General features: G+C 45.0%; 1 protein-coding gene across 7 annotated transcripts in view; it reads left to right on the plus strand.

The window, feature by feature from the left end:
* The window catches only part of PDE8A (phosphodiesterase 8A), a 182111-nt gene extending 164477 nt beyond the window's left edge, over window positions 1-17634 (plus strand). For 3 of the 7 annotated variants that reach the window (XM_082198425.1, XM_082198424.1, XM_082198426.1), the window contains exons 16-22: window positions 250-385; window positions 2276-2474; window positions 5828-6045; window positions 6914-7046; window positions 11448-11615; window positions 12375-12504; window positions 12712-13776. In XM_082198425.1, the coding sequence (XP_082054551.1) occupies window positions 250-385; window positions 2276-2474; window positions 5828-6045; window positions 6914-7046; window positions 11448-11615; window positions 12375-12504; window positions 12712-12818 (1091 nt within the window). In that variant the 3' untranslated portion in view covers window positions 12819-13776. Of the gene's footprint in view, window positions 1-249; window positions 386-2275; window positions 2475-5827; window positions 6046-6913; window positions 7047-11359; window positions 11616-12374; window positions 12505-12711; window positions 13777-14933; window positions 15146-15999; window positions 16063-17546 lie in introns of those variants that run through there. The other 4 variants (XR_014213405.1, XR_014213406.1, XR_014213407.1 and 1 more) reach the window with 4 other exon arrangements.
* Window positions 17635-25242: the final 7608 nt, after the last annotated feature.

A 25242-nucleotide genomic window follows, 5' to 3' on the forward strand; every position in this document is an offset into this window, starting at 1 on the left:
TACAGAGGTTGCTTCCTGTCAACTCTGTGGTCTGAAGACAGCCAGCAGCTGGAGGGTGGAGGGAGCAGAGTTCCCTGCAGATGTGCCTTCTCTGTTTGTTGGATGGGGTCAGGTTTGCCTTCCTCTTTCTCTCAGGGTTTTTTCATTTATTTATAGGAAGTAGGAGGTGCAGCCTTTGATCCCCAAGCTGATGCCAGAGGCCAGTCCATGCTTTATAATTTCCTCCCACTGTCTTGTTTTCTCCCATAGAAACTCATCAGGTCCCAGGCAGTTTAATTTCGCCCATCTCCCTTAATGACATACCACCAAGGATAGCAGAAGCAATGGAAAACGAGGAATACTGGGACTTCAACATCTTTGAATTGGAAGCAGCAACCCATAAAAGGTTTGTTGTCAAGCAAGTAAAACAAAAAGAACAGTGTTTCCCAAACTTGGGTCTCCAGCTGTTTTTGGACTACAACTTCTATCATCCCTAGTTGGCAGGACCGGTGGTCATGGTTGACGGGGATTGTGGGACCCAAGTGTGGGAAACACTGTTCTAAACTGCTTTGCAGTCTGAAAATAAGTAATCTGAAACATAAAAAGTGATGCTCGATGTGACTTTTAAAACCCTGGCCAACCTAGTGCTGAGACCCTGTTTTTCCTCTGCTTCCCATCCAGAATAGACACTTCCTGCCTTGGCTTAATTTAATGTGCTAGAGACATGTTGTCAAAGGCTGAGGCTGCCCAAGATGCTTTGGCGCTTGAGGCAGAAATCCAAGCTGGCATCTCCCTAGTTCACCCTGGTGGCAGGAATACAGCAATAAACTTTTTACAGTGTTTAAGATTTTCCAACTGAGGCAGGCAATCTCACTCTGCTTAATGGGAGCCCAGCGCTTGACCCAGGGCTATCTGATAGCATCCTATAGGCCAGATTTAGCCTGCAGGACCTTAGTAGTTTAGTGCCTACCCTAAAGTTTCATTTATAAGCCCTTTGCCAGTTGTAGCGCGATGGAAGTTTTATTTCAAGATAGTTGCATTATTTTTGAGACTAAGACTGTATTCATGCAGCAACTTATTCCATTTCTCCAACACCTCCCTAACTGTTCATGTCTGCATTATATTTCAGTTTTCACATGATTTAAAAGCCACTTCTGGAAAACTTGTGAAATGTAGTGCATGTTTAGCGCTCATTTCCATATCACTGGATTCCAGAAAAAATCCATTTGTAGCCCCCTCAACCTGGAAAATTACAGGAGTAAAGTGATGAAATTTGAGGCATTATACCAGCATGTAGTTTTTTCCTGCTGTTTTCATGGAGGAACAGAAACACACATGTGCAGAAAACACAGGAGAATAGCGACATTGTCCAGTGACATCCATTGCTGTTTTGCAGTGCACCCACTGCTATCAGTGAAATTTAGTGCATCATGCTGGTATCTCATTCAAAAAGCTGCAGTTCCACAACAGAACAGGTACTGCAATGGGTAAGGAATGTGAGAAAACAAGATGGAAGCCCTTAATATTACAGTCAGGAAAACTAAGACAGTATTCCCCACGTCTGAATAAAATGTACATGAACAGCAATATTTTTCTGGCTATTTCTGCCTTTAGACAACAGCTGGACAGAGGCTGCTCCCGTGTTCTGATTTCACTTCTCACAGCCTGAATAGCAGCTGTTGGGGAATCACAAGTCAGAAGAATGCTCTTTTGCTCAGATCCTGCTTTAAGGTGTCTCATTGGCCACTTTGGGAACAGGATCCTTGAGATACAGATAGGTAGCCGTGTTGGTCTGCCATAGTCAAAATAAAAAAATTCCTTCCAGTAGCACCTTAAAGACCAACTAGGTTAGCTCTTGGTATGAGCTTTCGTGTGCATGCACACTTCTTCAGATACACTGAAAGGCCTATTGCAGTCGTTAAGAGTCATCAACAGGCTTATCTCAGCTATCTGCCAATCTCCCATTCCCACCACCCTTCTGAGTAATACCCCTCCCCACCTTCTCACTATATAGAAGGATCTGGCAACTTCTGTTTCAGTGTATCTGAAGAAGTGTGCATGCACACGAAAGCTCATGCCAAGAACTAACCTAGTTGGTCTTTAAGGTGCTACTGGAAGGAATTTTTTTATTAGGATCCTTGAGAGTAGACAGGCCATCAGCCTGATCCTTCAGGGTTCTCTTTATGTTACCATCCCCAGCTTTTACCATTCTGATAATGTTGATGGCGATTCTCCTTTCAGGGCAATTTTGTTGATCTTCTTTCTTTCTGTTTCTCTTCCCACCCCACCCCTTCAGGCCTTTAGTTTACCTTGGTCTCAAAATGTTTGCCCGCTTTCGGATCTGCGAGTTCCTCAATTGCTCAGAGTCGACCCTGCGATCATGGCTGCAAGTCATCGAAGCCAACTATCATTCGTCCAACTCCTACCACAACTCGACTCACTCTGCTGATGTGCTGCACGCCACGGCCTATTTCCTTTCCAAGGAAAGGGTCAAAGTAAGGACAGGTTCTCAGGAGAGAGGTGGGAGGAAGGGGGAGCAGTGGTGGGTGGTGACCATGGGGCTGGTGGGGCGGAAGGCAGGCAGCCCACCCGTAGGCGGAGGCAGAGCTAACAACAGACAGAGGCAGAGCTATCTAATTCCAGTTTCCCCTCCATCCCGACTTCCACAAGGGAAGACTTAAGGAGAAGGCAGCTGACAGGCAGAGCCACCACCCCGGGCTAGATGTAAGTCAGAAGACAAGCAGGTGTGGGGAGCAGATTGAGGTTGGTGGGGCAGCACCCCACTTGCCCTGTTGTGCCAGTCTTCACTGATAGGAAACCATCAGACGCTGGAGTCTGGTGTAGGTCAACAATAAAGCATCCAATATCAGCAAAGTTAACTCCTTATTCAAAGAAACAAAACAGCTCAGTCCTGGTGGTCACAACAGCCCTTCCCAGTGGGTCTTGCCCCAATGAGGCAGTTGCGAGAACTGCCTTCCCACTGCTCTCGTAAGACTCCTCCTTCCTTAGCAACCTGAGGCTCCTTCGTCTTGTATCTTGTTGCTCTGCTCTCTTCGTTTTCTCTGCTCTGCATGTTCTGGGAGACCAGCAGGGAGAGGAGCTGGTTGCAGCAAGAGGGGAAGACTCCCTGGACTCTTCAGCGGCCTGTCTTATCTCTGTCTCCTAGCCTCGCTCCTCTCCTGCCTCTGAGTCTGGGCTGCCCTCTGCCACAGCCTCTTCCCGCTCACTAAACCCTGTTGCATCTTCAGCTTCCGACACCTCCTCTTTCCAGGCTGCTCCCTCTTCTCCCTCGGACCACGCATTGTGGTCCTTCCACCAGTCCCCGAAGCCTTCTTCCCTTGGGGGTTCCCCAGCTAGTGCCTTCTTCCACTGCTCTGCACCCAACCAGTCCATTACAAGAAGAGACCAGAGCAGTTTGTGCACCTAGCTCAGAATTGGCTGGTAGTGACTCTCTAGGGTCTCGGGCTGAGAAGGGGCCTCCCCATCATCTGTTATTTGGTTCTTCTGATTGGAGATACCAACTTTGACATGCAAAGCCCCAGTGTTGCATAATTCACATAGGTATGCACACATGCACACTAGACAGCTTGCGTTCATAATAATAATAACAATAATAATTTTTTATTTATATCCCGCCCTCCCTAGCCGAAGCCAGGCTCAGAGCGGCTAACAGCAATAAAAGTAACACAGCATTCTAAAATCAATATTCTAAAATCAATTCAAAATCAAATGGCAACCACGGGGCCAGAGATCTACGAGGATCACCAAAGAAGGGGATCAGGCTGTGCCTTGGCCAAAGGCCTGGTGGAACAGCTCTGTCTTGCAGGCCCTGCGGAAGGATGTCAAGTCCCGCAGGGCCCTAGTCTCTTGTGACAGAGCGTTCCACCAGATCGGGGCCACAGCCCAAAAAGCCCTGGCTCTGGTTGAGGCCAGCCTAACCTCTCTGCGGTCCAGGACCTCCAAAATATTTTTATTTGCAGACTGTAAGGTCCTCCGCGGGGCATACTAGGAGAGGCAGTCCCGTAGGTACGAGGGTCCTAGGCCGTATAGGGCTTTAAAGGTAAACCAGCACCTCAGACGTGATCCTCCACCGGGAGCCAGTGCAGCTGGTATAGCACCGGGTGAATATGATCCCGTGGCAAGGACCCCGTAAGGAATCTCGCTGCGGCATTCTGTACCCGCTGGAGTTTCTGGGTCAGTCTCAAGGGCAGCCCCACGTAGAGCGAGTTATAATAGTCAAGTCTGGAGGTGACCGTCGCGTGGATCACAGTGGCTAGGTCAGGGTGAGAGAGGTAAGGAGCCAACTGCTTAGCTTGGTGGAGATGAAAAAATGCTGCCTTTGTTAAGGCTTTTGACATGGTTTTGACACTGTAAGAACACCAGAGGAGCAGGTTGGAGGTGTCTATTGGCCCATCTAATCCAGCAATCTGTCCTCACAGCAACCACTACGATGCCTATGGGAAACCTGCAAGCAGGACCTGTCACATGAACACTCTTCCCTCTTGTGGTTTCCACCAACAGGCAGACAGAGGGATACTGCCTCTGACAGTGGAGGAAGAGCATAGCTGTGCAGTTAGAAGCCCTATCTTCCATCAATTTGTCCAAATCTCTTTTACTGCCATCCTAGCTCATGGGCAGGGATGCGGGTGGTGCTGTGGGTTAAACCACAGAGCCTAGGGCTTGCCGATCAGAAGTTCGGCGGTTCGAATCAGAACAAATTAAATAACCTGAGGTACCACTGTAGGTACTGCTCTGGCGGGAAGGTAAACAGCATTTCCGTGCGCTGCTCTGGTTCACCAGAAGCAGCTCAGTCATGCTGGCCACATGACCCGGAAGCTGTACGCCGGCTCCCTCGGCCAGTAAAGCAAGATGAGCACCGCAACCCCAGAGTCGGCCACAACTGGACCTAATGGTCAGGGGTCCCTTTACCTTTTTAAAGAAAAGTGGGACATTCTGGGATCAAATCAGAAACTGGGACAGCTTCTATAAATCCTGGACTGTCCCTGGAAAATAGGGACAGGTGGAAGGTCTGAGAGCTACATTTCTCAGAGTGGTTTAGCAACCAGCCCCTCTTCCCAAGGAACTTTAGGAACCGTAGCTCTGTGAGGGGGGAAAGGGGTCTCCTGATAACTCTCAGCACCCTTAGCAAACTAAAGTTTCTTGGATTTTTTGGGGGAAGCAATCATAGAATCATAGAGTTGGAAGAGACCACAAGGGCCATCGAGTCCAACCCCCTGCCAAGCAGGAAACGCCATCAGAGCACACCTGACATATGGTTGTCAAGCCTCTGCTTAAAGACCTCCAAAGGAGGAGACTCCACCACACTCCTTGGCAGCCAATTCCACTGTCGAACAGCTCTTACTGTCAGGAAGTTCTTCCTAATGTTTAGGTGGAATCTTCTTTCTTGTAGTTTGGATCCATTGCTCCGTGTCCGCTTCTCTGGAGCAGCAGAAAACAACCTTTCTCCCTCCTCTATGTGACATCCTTTTATATATTTGAACATGGCTATCATATCACCCCTTAACCTCCTCTTCTCCAGGCTAAACATGCCCAGCTCCCTTAGCCGTTCCTCATAAGGCATCGTTTCCAGACCTTTGACCATTTTGGTTGCCCTCCTCTGGACACGTTCCAGTTTGTCAATGACTAAATCTCTTCTAAACAGCCTTGTGTGGAAAGGCTAAGTCGGATAGAAGTAAGCATTTCCCCTACGACTTAGCTTTCTGCAAGCTGGGAGAGTTTGACATAAAAGTAGAAACATTCATTCTAGATGCAGGATAAGCCCAGTGGTCTCTTGGGAACCTTACTAAACATCCTTCTCATCTTTCTCTCTCCCCCCCCCCCCCCACAGCAAACCTTGGATCCCATTGATGAAGTTGCTGCTCTGATTGCTGCCACTGTTCATGACGTGGATCATCCAGGCCGAACAAATTCCTTCCTGTGCAATGCAGGAAGTGAGCTGGCCATTTTGTACAACGACACAGCAGTGTTGGAGAGCCATCATGCCGCCTTGGCCTTCCAGATCACCACACGGGACGATAAATGCAATATTTTTAAAAACATGGAGAGGTGAGTTTTCAAAACGGGGGAATCTGCCATGCTTAGGCTATAGTCTCTACATACCTTGAAGTGATGTTTTTGAAAAGGAAACGACAAGGAAACGCACCAGACCAAAAATGGCATTGTAGGGTGATATACATATTGGAGGTCTACTAGGAAGGGTTGTGAAACAGCTCGCTAAGAGCTCATAAACCTAAGGGCTGATTCAGATGGTCAGGAAAAGCACTTGGGTACAGACCTTTAGGGGCTCACAAGGTGGGGATCACATATTTTCCCAGTGAAAAACACTGCCACCCTTGCCTGCATGTGGAAAGCTAGAACATCAGGAAAAGGGTTCTCCCCATGTGCTAACTTCCCACATGCAAGGAAATTTTGATATGGCGAGAGAGGCATTCACACATATTCCCCACCTTCATTCTGGAGTTCTGTAGCCTTGAGAAGTCTCCTTCATTGATAGCTCACATTTAAGCAGCAAAGATTAGTTTTAGATTTATCAATTTTATAGTTTTCGAGTCATCCACTAAAATTCTAGTGGATGGATCAAAAGGGGTCAATTTCAGGAGCGTTTGAATTTGAATTACTGCTGCTGTTGTTCTGGTTCTGTTGTTGAAATAGGGCTTAAAAATAAAAAAAAACTATCCGGAGAATTAGTTAGAATGCAGTTCCTTTTAAAGTCAAATCAGTTGGTTAAGTGGTTCAAAATGCAAAGGATTAACAGACTGAAATTTTTTTAATTGGTTGACAGCTCTAGTAAACTATAAAGCTCTGCGTGTTGTTCGGATTGTTCCCAAGTTTCCAATCAGAAACCTTTTCAGTCAGAATCTAGACAAGATGGCCTTGAGCCCATGCATATCCCACACGTCCCTTCTTTACGCAGGAATGAATACCGAACCCTCCGGCAGGCCATTATCGACATGGTCCTGGCCACAGAAATGACCAAGCACTTTGAGCACGTCAACAAGTTTGTCAACAGCATCAACAAGCCGCTGGCAGCGCTTGAAGAGAACGGGGTAAGAGGCTCTCTGGGGAAGGCAAGGAGATGCGAAAGCTGCAAGTGGATGTTAATTTATTACTTAATTTGGGAGCTAATTGGCCTGCAAATTTCACGCTGCTTCCTGAGGAGCAGAATGACATCTAGGCAAATCCTTTCTCCTATACATCTTTCAGGATTTCCCCTATTTCTAGCCCAAGTGCCAGTGTATTATTATTATTATTATTATTATTATTATTATTATTATTACAGTGGTACCTCGGGTTACATACGCTTCAGGTTACAGACTCCGCTAACCCAGAAATAGTGCCTCGGGTTAAGAACTTTGCTTCAGGATGAGAACAGAAATCGTGCTCCGGTGGCGTGGCAGCAGCAGGAGGCCCCATTAGTTAAGTGGTGCTTCAGGTTAAGAACAGTTTCAGGTTAAGAACGGACCTCCAGAACGAATTAAGTACTTAACCCGAGGTACCACTGTATTATTATGCAAAACAAATGTTGTTTTTTAAGAGAGAGAGAGAGAGAGAGAGAGAGAGAGAGAGAGAGAGAAAGAAAGAAATCTGGTACAGTTTCCAGGGGACTTTACTGCATCCTAGAATGAAGGTGGTTTGCGCCCCATTCAAAACCATGCCCACGGGGTTATGCCCCCACCATTGCTTCGCCCCTGTCCCACCCTTCTTGGCATGAGAGCAAAAGGAGACTGCCGCTGAAGGACCCATCTATTTTTTTTAATAAATATTTTATTAAGTTTTCACAATAAAAGACAAAGAAAATACAAAATCACAAAAAAACAATACAATACAAAAATACAGACATTAAACACATCAAAAGAAAAGGAAAAAAGAGATAAAAACACATATAATAACAAAAAACAAAAATTCCCTCTTTCTTAATTAGCTTATTTTCCGGACTAATCTTCAATTAGCTTATTTTCCGGACTTCCTCACGTCTCCCGTTCTTGTATCCCTTTTTAAAAAAATTAATTCAGCAAGTTCATATCCTATTAATTTATCAGTTGTTAATCCAATCTTACATTTTACTTTGTTGCTGAAACCCCTGGGATTCATTTCAATGTCCTTAACATTCATAAATTTTACAATATTTCTGCAAATAAATTTTAAATTTCTTCCAATCTTCCTCCACCGTCTCCTCTCCCTGGTCTCGGATTCTGCCAGTCATTTCCGCCATTTCCATGTAGTCCATTAGTTGCATCTGCCAATCTTCTGAAGTGGGTAGATCTTGTGTCTTCCAATGCTTTGCGATGAGAATTCTTGCTGCTGTAGCATACATAAAAAAAAGTTCTATCCTTCTTTAACACCGATTGGTCCACTATGCCCAGGAGGAAGGCCTCTGGTTTCTTCGGGAAAGTATATTTAAATACCTTTTTTCAGTTCATTATATATCATTTCCCAGAAGGCCTTGATCCTTGGGTACGTCCACCAAAGGTGAAAGAATGTACCTTCAATCTCTTTGCATTTCCAACATTTGTTATCGGGCAAATGATATATTTTTGCAAGCTTGACTGGGGTCATGTACTGAATGACCCATCTAGTCCAGCATCCTGGAAGTAGGTTTGTGAATGGCCCTTATCTAAATGGCCATGTATTAGCTTGTGGAAAGCTAGCCTGTTGGTAAGAAGAGATCTTTTCCCTAAGAAAGAAGGGGCTGCTGGGTGGCCCATCTGGTCTGGCGTCCTCTACTCCCAGGGGTCAGGCAGATGCCTAAGATGCACGACTTGAGTACAACAGCTTTTCCTCTCTTTGAGATTCCCAACAACTGGGATTCAGAGGCATACTCTGCCAGTGGAGAGTATAGCCATTGTGGTCAGTAGGTAAAGGTAAAGGACCCAAGGATGGTTAAGTCCAGTCAAAGGTGACTATGGGGTTGTGGCGCTCATCTCGCTTTCAGACCAAGGGAGACGGCGTTTGTCCACAGGCAGCTTTCTGGATCATGTGGCTAGCAGGACTAAACTGCTTCTGGCGCAACAGAACACTGTGGTGGAAACTAGAGCACACAGAAACACTGTTTACTTTCCCGCCACAGTGGTACCTATTTATCTACTTGCGCTGGTGTGCTTTCGAACTGCTAGGTTGGCAGGAGCTCGGACAGAGCAACGGGAGCTCACCCTGTTGTGGGAATTTGAACCGCTAACCTTCCGATCGGCAAGCCCAAGAGGCTTAGAGGTTTAGTCCACAGCTCCAGCGATGGCCTTATTCCTCCATGAATCTGCCTAACCCTCTTTTAAAGCCATCCAAGTCGGTGGCTACCAGTAATTTCATCGTTTTAACTATGCACCCTATAAAGAAGTGCTTTATTTTATGTCCCCTGAATTTTCCAACATTCAGCTTCAGTGGACATCCCTAAATTCTAGTATCATGGGAGAGGGGGGGAAACGTCTCTTCCTCCAGGGCCGTGAATAATTTTTGCACACTTCCATCATGTTGCCTCTTGTGCTTTAGAGAAAGCTATAAGTTTCACCTTTCCTCCATATATAAAACGTTTTTTTTGTATGCACACATTTTAAAAGGGTAAGGGTACGACACAGCCGTTGGATAAGGGCAAATAAATCACATTTGCTGCTGGGTTTTTCATGCCTTTTTTTTTAAAAAAAGTCTTATTTTCTTTTCTGTACCACATTCTCTTATAAGTGCCGTTTTAGGTCTCTCCTCGCTTTGCAGTTGCCCTTTTCATTTATTCACACCTCCATCTGTCTTCCTTGCAAAGCGGTTGAGAGGAACAGTTTCGGGATTTTGAGAGCAGAGATTTGGCACCTCCCAACAAATAACTTGCCAGTTCCGATGGGTTGGTTTTGTTGTGGTTTGACAACTCACACACACAAACACCGTGCACCCGCCACCAAAGGAAAGCACTTTCTCCTTGCAGTTAAAAAGGACATCTGTGCTACTAAAGGACGAAAAAGCTGGAAACTGAAGTCCCCGGCTACTCTGCTCGTCCCTTAATGTGTTTACTTTTACATTGTGGGTTGGAGGCTTCCTCCGAGTCTGCTGCCCTTTGTACACAACTGTGCAGGAGGTGGCTGTTTTTAGCTTCTTCACAAAGGGCTCCTTTGAGCTTCCCTTGAAATCTTTCCATTCATTCAGCGAGAAGTTGGATCAGGGCCAAGTATTTTGAAGTCAGCGCAACGAGAACTGAAGCCCCAGTTCCTTTGGTCATCTCAGCAGTTGGTCCTTGATGAACAATGGGGGTCCCATTGAAGCGCCATTTGGAAACTTGATCAAATGGCAGTGCCGCGCAGAGGGCCAGACTCTGGACTCCGGGCTGAATGGCTGGGCTCTTCCACGCAGGATCAAAGACTTTTTCAGTGGCTAAATTGGCCAAAAACAGCTGCCTTTCCTAATTCCATACTCATTGGCTTCATTTGAAATCACACTTTCCCCCCATAAGCTTTCATGGATAAGAGTAGGGGTGAAAGCCATCCTTTAACCATTTGAATTTATGAAAGGGGAGGGAAAATATGGGGGGGGGGGGAGTAGTTGACAAATGAAGTTTGGATGATCGAGGGAGGGTAGATGTTTGATTGACAGTGATTGACATAAATCTTAACATATGTTTTTACTTTTTTAATGTTTCAGATAGTTGTTTTCTACTGACTATTTTATTATCTAAGCCACCATGAGTTTTATCACAATCAAAGGATGCAGGTGGCGCTGTGGTCTAAACCAGTGAGCCTCTTGGGCTTGCCGGTCAGAAGGTTGGCAGTTCAAATCCCCACAATGGGGTGAGCTCCCATTGCTCTGTGCCAGCTCCTGCCAACCTAGCAGTTCAAAAGCACACCAGTGCAAGTAGATAAATAGGCACTGCAGCAGCGGGAAGGTAAATGGCGTTTCCGTACGCTCTGGTTTCCGCCATGGTGTTCTGTTGCACCAGAAGTGGTTCAGTCATGCTGGCCACATCACCCGGAAAGCTGTCTGTGGACAAACGCCGGCTCCCTTGGCCTGAAAGTGAGATGAGCACCGCAACCCCATAGTCGCCTTTGACTGGACTTAACCGTCCAGGGGTCCTTTACCTTTTTACCTTAATTACAATCAAGCAGTATATCAAGCTTGTGAAATAAATAAATTAAAACTAATAATAATAGTTTATATGCCATGCATCAGACTGGGTTGCCCCAGCCACTCTGGGTGGTGTCCAACAAATTAAAACACAATACATCAAACATTGAAAACTTCCCTGAAAGTTTCATGACGTCTTGAGCTTACTGTTCATGCAGGTTCCTCTCCCCGTCCCTCAATACTCATGTGTGTGAAAGTGTGTTCATGCATCCGAAGCAGATTTTGATCCTTTAAAGCTGCTATGAATCTGTTCATGTTTAAGGTTCCCACAAGATTCTTTGTTTATACGTGATGCCTTTGAAGTTCCTGCACAGATGCTGATGGTACATTTTTGTCAACTTTTCGATAAGGGTGCTAACGGAGATAGCGATTCCATCAAAACCGTCCTCACGTCTCCCGAAAACCGGATCCTGATCAAGCGCATGCTAATTAAGTGTGCTGATGTTTCCAACCCATGTCGGCCCCTGGAGCAGTGTGTCGAGTGGGCAGGCCGCATCTCTGAGGAATATTTTGCACAGGTGGGTGAGATACGGCCAGCTGGAGAAATTTCAGCTGAGAAAAAGAGAGAGAGAGAGAAAATTCAACAGTGCTTAGTTTGTTTTTGGTTGTTAGTTTGTTAATTTCAATATCATTTTGTGGATTAGGAGTGCTGTAATGCTTTGTGAATTTTATAACAACTTTATAACACGGCTTTTCTTGTGGCTGTGCTGTTTAATCTATTTTTAAGTTGTTTGGTTAATAGTGTTCTATAGAAGGTGGTTGTTTTATGGATGATTTGTTAATTGTTTTATATAATTTGTGTTGCAATTGTGATGTTCTACTCTGTTATTATTTATTGTATGAAAGCCTCTATGTAACACGTGTGAGTGGCATAGAAATTGAATGAATGAATGAATGTTGATACACAATACATGATTTTCATAGGAGGTTAAGGGTATGTGGAGGTGAATGTGTCTTTCTCCCCCTTCATTTCTGACCCTAGCTCAGTATAATATTCTCCATGTTCTGAAATCACCCCAAATGAAAGCAGTCAATCTATGTGTACTCTCAGACCAGGTCACAACCACAACCCATTTTAAGATTCTGCAACTTTCTAAGATTATGCAATAATCTTGATTTTTCATATGCTTCGGTATACTGCTTCAGGTGCTGATTTCTTTAGCCAAGAGAACATATTATAAATGCTCAAATAAATAATAAAAAGTTGAGAGCTCATAACAATAACAGACAAAACAGTCATAACAATGGGTTTCTTTTGGGCGGGGGGTGTTTTTCAGACAGATGACGAGAAAAGGCAAGGGTTGCCTGTTGTGATGCCTGTTTTTGACCGGAATACTTGTAGCATCCCCAAATCTCAAATATCCTTCATTGATTATTTCATCACCGACATGTTTGACGCTTGGGATGGTAAGTAACCTCTTATCCTCTTGACTCAGTAGGCAATCCAGAATACTGTTAAGATTTGCTTAGAATAACAAGACTGTGTTGAAAACCTGCAAATTAATTGAACCCAAAGAACAGGCCTCTAGCATGCAATGCTCAGAGCCACTGGACAGCTTCCCCATCTGTCTTATTCCGCAGGAACGTAAGCACTTTGTTTCCTTTCTCCTCCAGCCTTTGCAGACCTTCCAAATCTGCTGCAGCATCTAGACAACAACTTCAAATACTGGAAGGGGCTGGATGACAGGAAGCTACGAACCCTCCGACCGCCCCCCGAATAGCAACCGGGCCTCTTGGTGGTGTGAACATTGCCCATCCGGAGGCGTTCCTACAAACTTGCATTTGAGAATGCATTTTCGGATTTGTTTTGGTCTCTTCAGTATTACAGCAAGGCCTTCCTGTACACAGCTTCGGAGAACTTGAGCGTTCTAAGAATGTCTTGAGGTCAGCAGTGGACTCTTGGCAACCTCCCACCTAGGGACTCTGTGTTGAGTGAGCCTTTCAAGTTGAATTACACTGGACTGCTGCGATGTCTGTACTGAAGAGGGTTTGAAAGCGAACCTTTTTTTGGTTTTGTCTCACATTTTTGGCATTCTCTTCATGCCAGATTTCCAAAGCTTGAAGATAGCCTCCTCCTCATAAAAGAGACAATTTTAACACATTAATCGGATCTACAAGTGAAGGCGAATGTCTCCATTGGTGGTAATGTCTCAACAGTTATGAGGATACTTTTTAATGAGCACTTAAAGGAAGAAAAAAACCCCAGTTACATTGAACAATATTTGACATGCAAACCCTTTATGAAGGATTTTGGGAGGGGGGGGACTTCTGAAAAACGGACATAGCTCTATTTTTTCGCATTGCAGAAGGCGCAATCATTCACTTCTGAGCACTACTGAGAGCCAGGTCTCTTTAAAATGAGTTTAGTAGCAAATGTAAACAAACGAACCCACCCAACCTGCAAATCTTTTGAAGCTGATCGTTAGACATCTTTGATTAAAATATGTTTTATTTATTTTGTTAGATGTTCAATATTTTCTATGAATTTATAAAGACTTTAAAAGCCAAAGCCAACTTTAGATGCATTACAGATTTACATGATTCATACTCGTTACGCATTTTATTTTCATAATGCAAAACGCCGTACAATGAGGATACATTTTTATTGCACTGTAAGGATAGATGTGTATGTTGAAATATTGTTCAATTTTATGTTAATTAAAATAAGTTTTTATCAAAGGTCTTAATGGAGAGCCGTCAAACGAAATGACATTGGTCATATAACTTGTACTGTGACCGTAGCTGGAACTCCCCAACACTGGAGTTGGGACAGTGATCCTCAAAGCCCTGGTTTAGTAGTAAAAGCAACAGACTCAAAGTGCCCCCATCATTCAGCCCAGACACTGAGGTCCAGCTCTGAGGGCCTTCTGGCGGTTTCCTCCCTGCGAGAAGTGAGGTTACAGGGAACCAGGCAAAGGGCCTTCTCGGTGGTGGCGCCCGCCCTGTGGAATGCCCTCCCACCAGATGTCAAGGAAATAAACAACTATCTGACTTTTGGAAGACATCTGAAGGCAGCCCTGTTTAGGGAAGTTTTTAATGTTTTTACACCCAGACATTGTGGTTTTTATATTCTATTGGGAGCCGCCCAGAGTGGCTGGGGGAACCCAGCCAGATGGGTGGGGTATAAATGATAAATTATTATTATTATAGGTCAAACCCTGTTATCTCCAGGTGTTCTGAACCCCTGGTCTACCTGGCAGCAAGTTAGTATGCCAGGTTCAAAGTTTGAGGGTCGATCCGCACAAGTGAAGTCCAAAACCCAACGCCTGTGAGGGTCAGGAAAGGAGGTTCAGGGCTAATCCAAGTAGCAAAGTCCAGCAGTCAGGATACAATCCAGAGTCAAACCCAAAGCACAGCCCTGGGGAGGTCCAGGAACATCCAAGTCAAGGCCTATCAACATGGGCAGTTGAGCAGACACAATGCCTCAGCTCTGCTGCCTTTTCTACTTTGCATTCTGATTGCAGCATCTGGGCTTGAGGAGACATCATCCTCATCAAATCTTTTATTGGCATTACATACAAACATCCAAAACAAATCAGTACAGAATTTCCACTTCCCCAGTGGCACAAAACATTTGCTAGAAGAAAGGAGGCAGAGCAGTCTTTCTTCACATCTCTAGGTCTCCAGGGAGATCAGATGTCTGCAGTGTATTTTGACGACGAAAAACCAAATAGAGATATTTAGCCACTAGTTGGTGGGCTCCTGATCATTCCCCAGTAATAGAAAATGTATGACTTCCGACTCTGGTTTCCATTTGGGGATAGAGTTGATCTAGAAATTGCTGGCAGAGATCAGCATATAGTTTACAATTGAGAACCATATGTGGTTTCCACCAGGTGGTCTTCACATGGGCAAGTTCTTTCTCCTTCCACCCTGCCGGAGAACCGTCGCCAAAGGAGGTTTGATGGATTTGAATTAAACCTGGCCAGCGACAATGCCCTTCTTTCTTGAGGGTTAAGCAGAAATTCAAGGTAATTGTGGTTAGTTTCATGTGCCCAAGAAAGTTGAAAATAAAGAGGGGAACATGTTTTCTCTGCTGCTACTGTTAGTTCTCGACGTTCAATATCCCACAACCTAGTTTTTATTATAGCCTTGACAGATGGTAGGGACATCGATGGCAAAAGTTCCACTGACAGCCCGAGTTGCTGTACCTTCTTGTTAAACTGTTGTTGAGGAGACATGTGACCTTCTCCTGTTTTGAGCCTATTCTAGCTGAGGAATCACAGAGCTAGTGATTCCCACCTGGCCAGCTAAGGAACTGGGTTGTGGGCCCTTGGCTGCTTTAGCCTTCTGGATTGCCTCACCTGCTGCTCCCTTTGTCCCAGAGCCTGTCATGATCATGAAGACAGGGACCCCTCTGGTGATGGGGCCTGGTGCTCTGGTTCCTGTGTACTGGCCCCTAGCCCCTCGTCATCCTCCGTCACCCTGTAAATACTTCCAACACCAACCTCTCCCAAACCCCAGCTTGCTCCAGTGTCCCAGTCCCAGTTACACCCCTCTCCGGAATCTTATTCCTCTTCCTCCCCGTTATCCTGCCAGTTCATGACGCCAGGTAAATGGACACGGTGATGGCAAATACCTTTTGCAGCAGACCAGGGCTGCAAAATTTGCCATCAATACCTTCAGAGGTATACAAAATGCACAGTGAACAGATGATAGACTTTCCAAACTGTATAGTAGATATGGTTTCAATCTGCCATATCTTTTCCTGTCCAAGTTTCATTTGAGAAGAATAAAAGGGGCATCCCAGTGCACTCAGCACAATTCTCCATAATTTGGGTGTCTCTGGTGCAGGGAAAATGTTCCCAGGTGGAATGTGCTTCAGTATGTCTTTTTCCCACCCATTGTGCTGGAGAAGAAAACTAAAATAGCGATTTTATAAAAAATGTTTTAATTCCCCAGTGGTTTGTAAACTTTCCATCCCTTTGACATTTGGAGGAAGCATTCTGGAAGATAGCAGAAGAAGTATGTTTAAACGTATATCTTGCAAAGTGTCAAACATTTTAGCCTATTCCTCTGAAACATTTTCTTTTATTTATTTTTATGCCATTCCATAGACCTCTGAAAGCAAATCCTTTCTTGGGGCGGGGGGTTTAAAATACACCATGGAGATGCTTGTTTTTTTGTTCTCAAAATGTCAAAGTGTCTTCTGACCCAGCTTGACTTTTTGCTAATGTTTGTTTATTCTTAATCTCCATTCCTTGGGTGAAAAATATACAGGAAATGCAGTGTGATCACGTCAAGGCGCCCATTGTGGTGAAAAAGCCAAAAACTTCCCATCTCTCTAGAAGTTAATGTATATTAATAGCACCCAAATGCAAAGGGAGCTCTGGGTTTTATAGATACCCAAACAGAAGGGGGGGTTTGGGGGGCAATATATTTCCATTCCTCATTATTTCCCTTCGCCCACAGCTATATTTTAGCTTGGGAGATGCTAAAACAGATTTTAACCAATTTATCGGTTAGATTAATCAAATGTTGCGCCTTTAAATTGATTTTTTAAAATTAAAAACCCTGATTATTCAGAGCATCTTCTTATACAATCCACGGGTTTGGTTTTTCATGGATATATAAAAATCTAACTGTTTTGATCTAACCTTATAAATTGGTCAATACAAGTTCCCATGAGAGCAACTCCCTCTCTGGAAACTGAGCCACCTGTTGGGAGTTTTCCAGAGTAGCTGGGGCAACACAGTCAGATGGGCAGGGTACTACAGTGATCCATGTGACAGTCACCTCCAGGCTTGACTACTGTAATTCGCTCTACGTGGGGCTGCCCTTGAAGCTGTCCCAGAAACTCCAGCGGGTGCAGAATGCTGCAGCGAGGCTCCTCACGGGGTCTCTGCCATGGGAGCATATTCACCCAGTGCTTTTCAAGCTGCACTGGCTCCCGGTGGAGTACAGGGTCAGATTTAAGGTGCTGGTTTTAACTTTTAAAGCCCTTCATGGCCTAGGACCCTCGTACCTACGGGACCGCCTCTCCTGGTATGCCCCACGGAGGACCTTAAGGGTCCATATATAGCAACACCCTAGAGGTCCCGGGCCCTAAGGAAGTTAGATTAGCTTCAACCAGAGCCAGGGCCTTCTCAACACTGGCTCCGGCTTGGTGGAATGCTCTGTCTCATGAGACCAGGGCCCTGCGGGATCTGATCTCTTTCCGCAGGGCCTGTAAGACAGAGTTGTTCCACCTGGCCTTTGGCTTAGAGTCAATTTGATTCCCTCCCCCTCTTTCTTTCTTTTTTTCTTTCTCCTCCTGTGATGAGGCTGTGTTTTAATGTTGTATTTTAATCTTGTTTTTAAGTTGTATTCATTCAACTTATTTTTATTATTGCTTGTTAGCCGCCCTGAGCCCGGCCTTGGCTGGGGAGGGCGGGGTATAAAAAAAAAATAATTATTATTATTATTACTACTACTACTAATAATAATAAATTTTATTGTTGTTTTTGCAGTGCCATTCTCCAGCCAAGTAATGGGCACAAGCATGCATCAACTAGGGTAAAGTGTGCATTAAAGCATGAGTGAAATCAACAGGCAAAACTGCATTACATTAAGGAAAATGACTGCAAAAAAGGTGTTTATTATGCAAAATTTCATACAAAAACGTGCACGCTAGGAGAAATTAGTGCTTAAATGCTGATGGATTTTAATGAGGGCATTTTTTTAAAACAAAGAGGTCACAAACTCGTGGACATGAGGACTGAACTTAAGATTGGAAAAATAAAAAAGGGAGACAAACTGAAATTGACACATTTTCCCATCCCAAAGCGAGAGTCAGCTCCCAGCCCTCAAGCCCCCTTTAACCTGGAAAAAGCAGTGTGTGCAAACTGGGCATTCCTGAGCTCTGTCTCAGACTTTCCTGGACTGTGCAGTGTGAGACTGAAGCCCCGAGAAAACTAGAAACTGCATGACCTCCCCGTCTTCTTGATCTGCCCCTGGAGACAGTGAGGTGGCTATATAAAGCTTGCAAATGATTTGTTTTCCAGGCAATGTGACATCATTTCCCTGAGCAAATTAATCTGTTAGAGCCTTTTTGTGACACATGAGCTCATTTGGGCGACGGAATGAAAGGATCCTGTCATTTCTACATTAGCCAAATGATTGCTTCCTGGTACTCCTCCTCCCAACATCAAAAAGTATGAGATGGGATTGAAAACATGGAGAAGAACAAGTAGCCTGGGTTTTTTGGACGGTGGCGGGGTGTGTGTGTATGTCATTGGAGAGACGGCTAATATTTTAATATCAAAGGATCGAAAGTTTATTTCTTTGTACAAATCCCTAAGGAGCTTAGTTGCAAGCATGCAACTTTCGTGATATTGTGATATAGGAAAGGTAGGTCTGATATATACTGAATTCCCTCATATTTTCACTGCGTCGTTACTGTTTTTACCTTCTTTGAATGCTGACCAGCGCATGTGACCAGGGTGATTTTCAGCAACACCGATGCACAGTCATTTTGTTATAACTTTGAGTACTCCATCACAGTTATACAGACTCCCTATTTAGCTTAAAGTCAAGAGAGTTATAAATCAATTAAAAGGATTAAAAATCCATTGGAATCAATGGGCTTAAACAGCCTTGAATACAGCTTGGCTTGTCTAACCCACTGGTGTCTTCTCTCCCCCCCCCCCAAAAAAAAATATTGGGTTTTACAAATTTAAAATTATAATAATACCGCAACACATCCACAATTAGAAGATTCCTCCGAATCCCTGGACTTCCCACCTTCTCTTCCATGGTTTCTGTTGTTAAACTTTTCCTATGGCATCTTTTTTTCAATAATCCAAGTTTTTTAATAACTCCATTATATCCATAGCTCTCACTACATTACAAGTGTTCTTGCAATCCTGTTAATGTTTTCAATTGCTTACAGTGGTCTCCAAGGTAAATTATATTTTTTTCTCATTCCTTATTTAAGTTTTGGTTTCCAAGTTCCTGAGCTTTCCAGTCAGTTTTGCCATTTCAGCATAGTCCAGTAATTTAATTTGCCATTCTTCTCTGGTGGGGACATAAACTTCTTTCCATCTCTGGGCTAACAACATCCATGTAGTTGTCGTTGCATACATAGAAAGTCTTTTCTGCTCCCTTGGAATGTCAGCACCTACAATTCCTAATAGAAATGACTCTGGGTTTGTTTGTTTTTAATAAAAGTTATTTAAAACATTTTTTTTTCAATTCATTATATATCATTTCCCAGAATGCTTTGATTACCTTACATGTCCACCACATACGATGAAAGGTGCCTTCTTTTTACACTGGTGTCTTCTCTAGCAGGAGTTCTGCGGAGTACCAGGCATGGGATCTCTTCATACTCTTATTCCTGAGATTCTTTTAACCTGAGATGCTGAGGTCTGAACCTGTTGTTAAGTTGTGGGTGAACATATCAGACGACACAGCGATTCTTCAAACAGCTCTTGTTTATTCAGAGGCCAGAACAGAACTGAACTGAAGGGTTCAGTCAGCCTGCTTATATAGAGCTCCACTAGAACGCAACAGTAACCATTTTCTGTAACTATCCAATCACTGAACGTCACTTTCAATCCCTTATTTGCATATGTGGACCTGAGTGAAAACTATCTACAGTATCCCCCTGCTGGCCCAAGGTGAGAACTTCAGTACATAACACCTGTGACTTTCTGTTTGCCAAGCATGTGCTCTACCACCGATAGCCTAATGGTGACAGGCAAGCGAGAAGCTTTTTATAGCAGGGGTTATTGGCACCCATCTGTCTTGAGAGACACGGGGGTGCATCTCTAGAGGTGAAGTCAAACTGCTACATTAGCAGCACCGAAGTGATCTCACTGGGGCACAAGTTTGGGCAGAGGGTATGGAGGTCCTCTGCTGCCCGGACTAGGCCTCTCTGATGTCCAAAAGACAACAGAGCAAGACCAACTTGGCTGCAGGAGTTGCTGGAAGGAGGCGTACAAGGAACCACCCAGCCATCTTAGGGGCTCTGCTCTGGATTTGTTTAAGTCTTGCTCCTTAGGTTTTTCTTCTCCCGAAGGTAAGGTAAAAGGTAAAGGACCCCTGGACGGTTAAGTCCGGTCAAAGGCGACTATGGGCTTGCAACGCTCCTCTCGCTTTCAGACTGAGGGAGCTGGTGTTTGTCCACAGACAGCTTTCCGGATCATGTGGCTAGCAGGACTAAACCGCTTCTGATGCAACAGAACACTGTGACAGAGGCCAGAGCGCACGGAAATGCCATTTACCTTCCCTCCACAGTGGTACCTATTTATCTACTTGCACTTTAACGTGCTTTTGAACTGCTAGGTTGGCAGTAGCTGGGACAGAGCACTGGGAGCTCACCCTGTTGCGGGGATTCGAACCACCGACCTTCTGATCAGCAAGCCCAGGAGGCTCAGTGGTTTAGATCACAGCGCCACCTGAAGATGTCCTGCGAGGCAGTGAAAGTTTAGGATCAGACAGGGAGGAAGGAGAGGAAATACAAACTCAGAAGCCAGTTCTTAACCAGCTGGGATGGAAACAGTGTTTAGGTAGCCTGAGGAAATTTAATGAGCAACCTTTAACTTATGCTTATAATGAATGCAGAGTTGATTCAGATGAGAAATGCAGACACTTGTAAAAGTGTGTTAAGTGGGAAGCACTGTACACATGAGAATTCACCCTGGCATTGTGGTCACAGAGACTGATATCTTGGAGAGCCGCTGTCAGTTAGTGCAGGCAGCACTGAGCCTAAATCGATGATAGTGATTTAAATTTGTATACAGTGGTGCCTCGCAAGACGAAATTAATCCGTTCCGCGAGTCTCTTCGTCTAGCGGTTTTTTCGTCTTGCGAAGCAACCCTATTAGCGGATTAGTGCTATTAGCGGTTTAGCGGCTATTAAAGGCTTAGCGGCTATTAAAGGCTTAGCGGCTAAAAGGCTATTAGCGGCTTAGCGGCTTAGAAAAGGGGGGGAAAGGGGGGAAATCGCAAGACTCGCAAGACTTTTTTGTTTTGTGAAGCAAGCCCATAGGGAAATTCGTCTTGCGAAGCGCATCGAAAAACGGAAAACCCTTTCGTCTAGCGGGTTTTTCGTCTTGCAAGGCATTCGTCTTGCGGGGCACCACTGTACTGCCCTCCATCCGTAGATCTCAAGGCAGTTCGCAACATAAAAATGCAATATAAAAACTACAAAATAAGAATAGCAAACCAATGAACTCTCCTCCCACAACACATTTAAAAGGGCATCAGATGTCAATCAGCCAAAGGCTTAGTTGAAGAAGAACATTCTCTCCTGATGTCTAAAGTTGTATAATGAAGGTGCCAGCCAAACCTCTCTGCGGATTGTTGTTGTTGTTTAGTTGTTTAGTCGTGTCCGACTCTTCGTGACCCCCTGGACCAGAGCACGCCAGGCACTCCTGTCTTTCACTGTCTCCCGCAGTTTGGTCAAACTCATGCTGGTAGCTTCGAGAACACTGTCCAACCATCTCGTCCTCTGCCATGCCCTTCTCCTTGTGCCCTCAATCTTTCCCAACATCAGGGTCTTTTCCAGGGAGTCTTCTCTTCTCATGAGGTGGCCAAAGCATTGGAGCCTCAGCTTCACGATCTGTCCTTCCAGTGGACACTCAGGGCTGATTTCCTTTAGAATTGAGAGGTTTGATCTTCTTGCAGTCCATGGGACTCTCAAGAGTCTCCTCCAGCACCATAATTTGAAAGCATCAATTCTTCGGCGTTCAGCCTTCTTGATGGTCCAGCTCTCACTTCCATACATCACTGCTGGGAAAACCATGGCTTTAACTATACAGACCTTTGCTGGCAAGGTGATGTCTCTGCTTTTTAAAATGCTGTCTATGTTTGTCATTGTTTTTCTCCATGTGCAGTGATCATGGAGCCCACAAAAATAAAATCTCTCACTGCCTCTATTTCTTCCCCTTCTATTTGCCAAGAGGTGATGGGCCCAGTGGCCATGATCTTAGTTTTTTTTTATGTTGAGCTTCAGACCATATTTTGCACTCCCCTCTCTCTGCGGATACCATTCCACAAATGGAGAGCCATTGCAGAAAAGACCTATTTTCATGTTGTGTTGCCACCATTCAGACATCTTGTGCAGGAGGCACAGGAAGTAAAGACCCCAGATGATGTGCAATTGGTCCAACTTGGTATAAGTTAGCTCCCATGTTTAAACTTTCAGGCTTCCTGTAGGCATCTAGTTGGCCATTGTGTGAACAGGATCCTAGGCTAGATGGGTCATTGGCCGGATCCAGGAATGCTCTTTTTATGTTCCTAAAGGATCACAATGTTTGCATGTGAGTTCCTATCTCTCTGCCTGTGAAATAAAAGCACATTCCTTCCACACCCCAGAGTCGAAGTTTTACAAGAACTTTTGCATGAGCGGGAAGTGTGTCGCAAAAAGGACTTGGAAAGCCCAGGGAATTGGAGGCTGCGAGTTGTGGACTGTACTGGAGAGCGTCTCCAAACAAATATGAAATAATCCCAGCTGATTCATCATCTTGGGTGGGTGGGAGAAAGCAGGAGAGCAAAGAGGAATACAGTCCAAACTAAACTGTTTGATAAAAAAATATATACTTTGAACCACATCTGAGTCCAAGCCTAAGCTAATTAAACATCTGTGACATATTTAATACCGACTCAGTAAACATTGACAGTGTGGAGTGTATTCATGAGACTTTGCAGTACCGCTTAGACAGCAGAAAGGTCAAACACTGTGCATTAAGCACTTGCAACACAAACGCACTGGCCCCATTTGCCCTATACATTTACATGCTGATAGCTTCCTCCAAAAACCCTGGGAACTGTAGCTTGTTATGGGTGCTGGTAGTTGTTAATAGGACCCCCTCCCCAATTCTTTTTACCAAACTACAATTCCCAGAGTGGTTTAGCTATCAATCCCTCTTCACAGAGAATTTTTATATGCAGTTTTGACTGATGTACACATTTTTTACACACACTAACTCCCTCTAACATAATGCATTTTTGAGACTTATTTTTACTAATCTTTGTAACTTTATATGCCTTTTTGTACACATAACTTGGCTGGAGAACTGCATTGCAAACTTCAAAGAAGGGCAAATTTAGAAAAAGGGATCCTAAAGAATCATGGGAATTGTAGATTTGTAAACTGCAGTTCTCAGAATTCTTGGTGGTGAGCCCAGTGCTTTAGAGATACAGTGTGTGTGTGCAACCTTATTTTATTGTCTTATTTATTAAATTTATATTCTGCCCTTCCATCCCAAAGGGATCCCCAAGTCTGATTTAAGATCACTGGGCACACTGGGCAAAATGTTGTTTCACACTTCTTCTCTTTTATACAGGATGATAAGCTCTGGATCGAAGCTGCGCTTTAATTTTCTCAAGTTAGCGGAGGGCAAGCTTGTCCAATGTCTCTGGTTCTCCACCTGCTGTTGGTCTCTGAAGAGAGACATACAGTGCTTGGCATTTACCTCCTGACGTTCTGAGCTTGCAAATGTCAAAACTGAATAACGCTTGTGTTTTGATTACCCCAAGGACTGATTCACAAAGCCAGCGAGACAAAAGGGTCGCTTCAAAACGACAAGCATAAAACCTTCAGAGCCACACATTAACAAGAGGCGTGCGTTCACGTGATAATAAAGCTATCAGTTCTGTGTCAGATGCTCGCTTAGCCAGGTTATTACATGACATTTGTAAGTAGTACCTGATTAATATGCCCAGAAGGGGAGGAAACGCCCCTTGAAATGGCATTCCCTGCACTTACGATGTGACAGACTAGTATCAGTGCAGCGTCATAAACAGAGACGCCCTGTCACATTTCAATTTGAAGATAGGAAGTGAGGAAACTTGGGCACAGACCCTCTAAGTGTCCTTGTTTTCCAGACACAGTCCTGGATTTAAAGAAGCCATTCCAGTTTCTGAACTGATCCCAGAATGCCCTGCTTTTCTTTAAAGGTAAAGGGACCCCTGACCATTAGGTCCAGTCGTGGCCAACTCTGGGATTGCGGCGCTCATCTCGCTTTATTGGCCGAGGGAGCCGGCGTACAGCTTCCGGGTCATATGGCCAGTGTGACTAAGCTGCTTCTGGCGAACCAGAGCAGCGCACGGAAACGCTGTTTACCTTCCTGCCAGAGCGGTACCTATTTATCTACTTGCACTTTGACGTGATTGTGAACAGCTAGGTGGGCAGGAGAGGGACCGAGCAACGGGAGCTCACCCCATCGCAGGGATTCGAACTGCTGACCTTCTGATTGGCAATCCTAGGCTCTGTGGTTTAACCCACAGTGCCACCTGCGTCCATCCTGCTTTACTTTAAAGGTAAAGGTACCCCTGCCCATACGGGCCAGTCGTGTCCGACTCTAGGGTTGTGCGCCCATCTCACTCAAGAGGCCGGGGGGCAGCGCTGTCCGGAGACACTTCCGGGTCACGTGGCCAGCGTGACAAAGCTGCTCTGGCGAGCCAGCACCAGCACAGCACACGGAAACGCCGTTTACCTTCCCGCTATAAAGCGGTACCTATTTATCTACTTGCACTTAGGGGTGCTTTCGAACTGCTAGGTGGGCAGGAGCTGGGACCAAAAGACGGGAGCTCACCCTGCCGCGGGGATTCGAACTGCCGACCATGCGATCGGCAAGCCCTAGGTACTGAGGTTTTACCCACAGCGCCACCCGCGTCCCCTTGCTTTACTTTAGGACATCCCTATTTTCATTGGAGAAATATTGTTGGGCATGTGAGTGAACTTTTCAATAAAGTCCAAAAACCTATTCTTGATTTCTTAAAAACTGCAATGGCTTAACTCGCGGGTGGAAAAACCTCGGGCCTGAAGCCCAAATGTGGCCCTCAGAGCCTTTCTACCTGGCCCTTGGAACACTTCCCAGGCCACACGCCTCACTGGCCTTCCTATGAACCCCAAGTGTGTTTGCCTGACTGGTAAAGGTAAAGGACCCCTGGAGAGTTAAGTCCAGTCAAAGGCGACTATGGGGTTGTGCCGCTCATCTTGCTTTCAGGCCGAGGGAGCTGGCGTTTGTCCACAGGCAGCTTTCCGGGTCATGTGGCCAGCAGGACTAAACTGCTTATGTTGCAACGCGACACTGATCAAAACCAGAGTGCACAGAAACGCCATTTGCCTTCCTGCCACAGTGCTTTTTTCTGGGGGGGACGCAGGGGTACGCATACCCCTAAAGATCCTGTGAATGTAAGTTTGGTCTCATTGAGG

This window comes from Podarcis vaucheri (assembly GCF_965113315.1).
Source record: "Podarcis vaucheri genome assembly, chromosome: 14".
NCBI lineage: Eukaryota > Metazoa > Chordata > Lepidosauria > Squamata > Lacertidae > Podarcis > Podarcis vaucheri.